Source organism: Nanorana parkeri, unplaced genomic scaffold, assembly GCF_000935625.1.
Source record: "Nanorana parkeri isolate BGI_ZX_2015 unplaced genomic scaffold, ASM93562v1 scaffold1842, whole genome shotgun sequence".
NCBI lineage: Eukaryota > Metazoa > Chordata > Amphibia > Anura > Dicroglossidae > Nanorana > Nanorana parkeri.
In genome coordinates, this window is record NW_017308110.1 from 68,290 (window position 1) to 73,561 (window position 5,272).

Consider the following 5,272-nt stretch of genomic DNA (forward strand, 5'->3'; position numbering starts at 1 on the left):
TATATATATATAATGTATATGTATTTATTTTTCTACATTATAGACTAAACTGCATAAAGTAGAACTCCAGGAAAAAAAATTCTTAACCCTTGCAGAGGGCTACCCCCACACCACAAAGGTTAATTGCTTGTTTTTATCTAGGTTCAAAACTAACAAAGTTGTACTCACCAAAAGCTCTGAGCAAGCCAGCTGTCACAGCACTCCCTCCAGCCTGTCTCATCTGCTGCAGCATTGGAATCTTCCTCAGCATCCTCACTTTCTATACACTGTTGGGGCGATTTATCAAAACTGGAGTAGACAAAATTTGGAGCAGTTGCCCAGGGCAACCAATCAGCTTCTATCTTACTTTTGTTCAGTTAAGCTTTGAAAATGAAAGAGAGAAGCTGATTGGTTGCCATGCACAACTGCTCCAGATTTTGTCTGCTCCAGTTTTGATAAATTCCCCTCATTGTATAGAATGTGATGATTTAAGGGACCTTAGACCACTGCACAGGAGCGGGAGAGACGTTGGAAGGACAAGTCTAAGAAGAAGCTGGCTTGGAGCTTCGGGTGAGTAGCTATTGATTATTTTTATTTTTTTTAACCTAGACCAAAAAGAGCAGTTAACCCTTGCAGTGTTGGGGTAGCCGAGTGTTAATAAACATGTTTTTCCAGGAGTTCTTCTTTAAGTGAGCACTAGGCACCCGTCTTGAAATAGATAGGTGAGCTCCCACTGCTTGCTGCCTCTGAAGATGCCAGTTGCCTGCCTATCTCTGGTTTCAGTACCCTCCAAATCACTGACCTGGAACAAGTAAAATCAGAACTAGCAATCTGCAGATTATTTTATTGATTTCAAAGCTTTGAAGCCAGTGGGTCATCATAAAAGCCACGGCAATAGAATATTCGGAAAGCAGATCCGCAATGGAAGCACAAGTATTTCTCAGATTCATAAAAAGTTTGATCATGCATACTACTGCCATGTGTCTAATACCATCTAGAATGTAATTGTAGTTTAAAAAAATGCACCCTTGTGTTCACTGAACTAAATAGCTTATAACAGAACTATTTATCCTTACAGAATATATTATATTGGCACAAATGACATTCCATATGGGATATAAATAAGGATTAGAATGCTCACTTTTTTTTTAGCGGAGATTATAAAAATCATCAGGTCTCTTACTAAAACCCTTCTTCACATGCCGCCTCTTCTGTAATTTTCACTTGTGAGGTGCTAAAGGCTGCACTGTATGATTTTAAAAGCCAAAACATCACTTGGTCCAGATAAACTACTTTACTTCTGCGCTCCATATACAAAATATGTGGATTGCATTAGTTTGGTGGCAGCGTCCATTCAATGAAAATACATTTGCCCGTTTATTGCCATATGTAATTAATGATGCTGTACAGATAAGATGTTTAGAACACAGTGCTTCCAGATACTTGTATTCTCATTAGACAGGGCTGTGGGAGCTTTATTGCTTTGCCAATAAAGGGGAATGAGAGAATACAGCGTTAATACTTCATAGGCCTGTCCTATTACAGCATCGTGCACAGAAGTCTTTCTGCAGGACAGGGCTCTGCAATAAGCGGGTTTTATTGGCACAGTTGTGGTTCAACATAGAGAAGAACAGATTGATTTTTAGCACGATATATTGTCTCACATATGTGCATGAATGCAACAGCGCAGTGTACATTTCAAGATAACTTAGTAGGAAGTGGCTGTTTTTAATAGTTTAGTGCACACAATACAACTTGCAGCATTTCTATGATTATGCTCTTTATTTTGGTGACGTTTGGAAGGAACAGTTGCATAACCTTTTATCTTTTTATTTAAAGTGACCCTAAAATCAGCAATTGCATTTTAAAAATGCTTTTTATTCGTGTATCACTTGTCTGTAGATCTTCATATCATAGCGGTGACAACTTTACAGCACATAGGGACCATGGGGAACCAAATTAGCCACACACCAGAAGGAAGGACAGTGTCTGTATGAATTCAGAGATGAATTGAGGATCTACAGATAAGATACATTTTGTGAATAGTTATGATACTTGAATACATTTTTAAGATTTAATTCCTGAGTTTGGTGTCATTTTAACAAAAACCTGTATAGAATACATGAGTTTTGCATTGCTACCCTTAAAAATGCGAGTTGCCTGGCAGTCGTGCTGATCTGGCTTCACAACTGGGTCACTGATGCAGAAAAAGTCTGACTGTCAGACGTTCAGACTTCCCTCCTGACCTCACTTGCTGCATCTGTGTTCCAGATCCATGAAAGCCAACAGATGAGCATGGTAGCCAGGCAGCTGAGGTTTTCAGGAAGAGGTTGGCTGTGGCGGTCTCCATATTGCTCTCAACACTGATTTTGCGATAATACTGATAACAAGGAAAGTAGCAATACATTTGTTACAGACTTTAGTGCTGTGATGGATTTCAATATTTAGAACAGAAAAATATAATGGTATTAACCTCAAGTGACTATAAGGAGCTTCTAATAGTAATAAGTGATGCTAGGCATGCTTTGCCTTGTGTACCTTCTGCTGCCTTGTTTGGTGGTTTTATTTTTAATCTTTACTTTAAAACTGATCTTTCTTTCCTTTCAACTGGCAACTTGGCACAGCTTAAAGTTTATATTTTGGTACAACTCGCACGCTTTTGTGGTAACTCATAGCAGATGCTCATTCAAATGTGATTATTATGTAAAACTAACCAAACCTAATGTGTGGATGCTATGGGTCACTGGTGTGTGCGGTTTGCCCAGTGTGACCATTACTATCATACAGTCATTGTGTCAGAAAATTAATTCTACAAGTTCTTGAGTGTTTACTTGCATAATATAATCCCTGTTGCACCTTTTAGAAAATTTGCATTTGAGGTACACGATGTCCATTTTATATATTGTATTCATTTGCTGAGGACCATGGGAGGAATGCTGTTTTTACGTTCAGCAATGTATTGCGGTTCTTTCCTCTCTTCTAATATAATGTTAGTGGTTCAGTGATATAGAAAAAACCCCTCCAAATAATGTGTTTTTGTTTTTATCTATGTCTCTGTTGTAGAGAGTTCCTATCATTTCCTGCCTTGATAGGAAGTAAGGGGAAACCACCAATAGGAATACAGATGGCAAAAAAAAGCTGACCAGGTCTCTAAAGTTGGCCATACACTTACAGATTTCCTTTGTTCAGCTGGCAAGGAATATAACGGATTCTTCCATCCACACTAAACAGCTCAGTTGGACGAATCTCCCCTGCCGGTCTATTCTATATTAACAACCAGCTATTTCCGCTGTCGGAATACCTAAACAGTGACTACTAAAGCTGATTGGCCGCAGTCACACTTCATTTGAACTGTGACTTTTTGCCCATCTAATTTCAAAAAAATTTATCGAGCTGGGAGGTGCTGCCAGGGCCACACACAGTTTGTATTTCAGCCAGTTTCAACTTTCATTGCTCTATTCCAGGCCAAATAAAGTTTTGGCTGAGCAAAATTTCTTTGCACAAATATGCATGGAATCACAGTTGCTTCAAGTTACTTACACACACACACACACACACACACACACACACACACACACACACGTTTAAAGCTAAATTTCAAGCATTCAAATATATGCCTTTACAAACCTAGTTATTGCCTTCTTAAAAGTAGCAGTGGCATCATCGCTGTGCATACCCTGTGCAAAGAGAAGAGCTGTAGAAGGCCCCACCCACTGCAAGCTGGAGGGGTGGGTACAAGGCCAGTCACCCTGCACAAAGAGACCAGCAGTGACCTTTCTTTATCACAGAAAGTTCCTGCACATAGGCAAAGTTTCACACTGTATTACTGCACAGGTCTGAAAGAAATATACAAAACACACCAAGATTCAAGTAGGAATACACATGTGTAACCTGTAAATTAGAGTCAGTTTATATTGGTCGCCAAAGCCCTTGTCAGCTTCTCGTTTAGATCCCCAGCAAAAGAAGTACAACAATATTATGTCATTGCGAATGGCTAATAAAGTTGTGACTAACCAACAATGGCAAGAAATTTATAATTTCTGACACAATGCAATTTTTTTTTCCCATTTGACACAGCACTGAGTGAACTAACTAAAACGCTTATATTTTGTAAAGTGCCAAGTTGCTAACTAAATTTTGAAGGTGTACAGATTAGGCATTTGTTTGTTTTAATTGCATGGGAAATGGCAGGGTGACAACTTACTACTCTTTTCCTGGCTTCATTTACCTGCCTCCAGCTACTGTTTTTTTAACCCTTTATTTCCAGTGCATGGACATAAGGAGTGATGTGATTTGCTTGCTCCTCTATAGCATTTACTAATGCGTCCTGCCCTGTTTTTGATGCATGTTGATTTAAAACCTTGGGAGATTTTATAGCTTCCAGCAATAATAGTGCTCGACTTGTCCCCTCCCCTGTTCCTCCAGGAAAGGAAATTCTTCAAAGGCTTCTTTGCAAAAGTAAGTTCAATGCCATTTGTGATTAAACATATAAGGAGTTACACACTGGTATAAAAAAAAAATCAAATGTAGTGCCATCGCTTTGTTGTTCCTGCACTATTTGAAATGCTCAAATTCATATTTTGTTTAATCCAAAATGCCAACTTGTTTTTTTATTATTTATTATTGTTTGCAGTTCTGTTTGGTTGCACATTTTTATAATCTTACTCTTATGTCCTCATTGCCTTTTTAATGTACGAACTTGTGACTGCAACAGTGAAAGTATAAAACTTGAATACCCCTATTTCTTTGTTCTGTAATGCAAAATTTAGTCATTCTTCTTTGACATAAGTATAAAAAAAAATTTCTCAATATTTGTGCAATGAACTTTTTATTAAAAAGTGTATAAATATATATATTTTTTTTTTTTTACGATTTGTAGGTCTAAGAATACTATAAGCAGGAATTTTTAGTGATGGACAGTTTACTATAACCAATGTCAAATCTTTGGTGATGGATCTGTGTTCACTGTGGAAATGGCATCTAGGCATTGCTGATGAAAATGAGTGCAGAAAAATCTACTTTTGTACTTTAAATCTGAGTTCAAGTTCAAAGTCAACTGACTCCAACGTTCTGTTTGAAAATAGTTTATGGTTGTCTATTGACTAGATGTTCACAGATCATGACTGTTTAACAGCACATTTAGACATTCGGTGTAATTGTGACATGGGAACTTTATCAGCTTTGGCCATACAGTAAGGGACACACTTTTTAAAGGATTCGCTCATTATGAGTACATAGCTAGATTTAAACCCAACCCAAGGGAAGAGTCCGCCCCCCCCCCCCCTCCCCGAAA

The 5,272-nt window shown here is 38.1% G+C and overlaps 1 protein-coding gene across 4 annotated transcripts in view; it reads left to right on the forward strand.

Moving 5' to 3' along the window:
- The window catches only part of NUMB (NUMB, endocytic adaptor protein), a 93,512-nt gene that overhangs the window by 61,864 nt on the left and 26,376 nt on the right, over positions 1-5,272 (forward strand). For 3 of the 4 annotated variants that reach the window (XM_018571801.1, XM_018571800.1, XM_018571803.1), the window contains exon 5: positions 4,405-4,437. The exons of the other annotated variant lie outside the window; for it this stretch is intronic. In XM_018571801.1, coding sequence (XP_018427303.1) covers positions 4,405-4,437 — 33 coding nt within the window. The remainder of the gene's footprint in view (positions 1-4,404; positions 4,438-5,272) is intronic. 4 annotated transcript variants of the gene reach the window in all.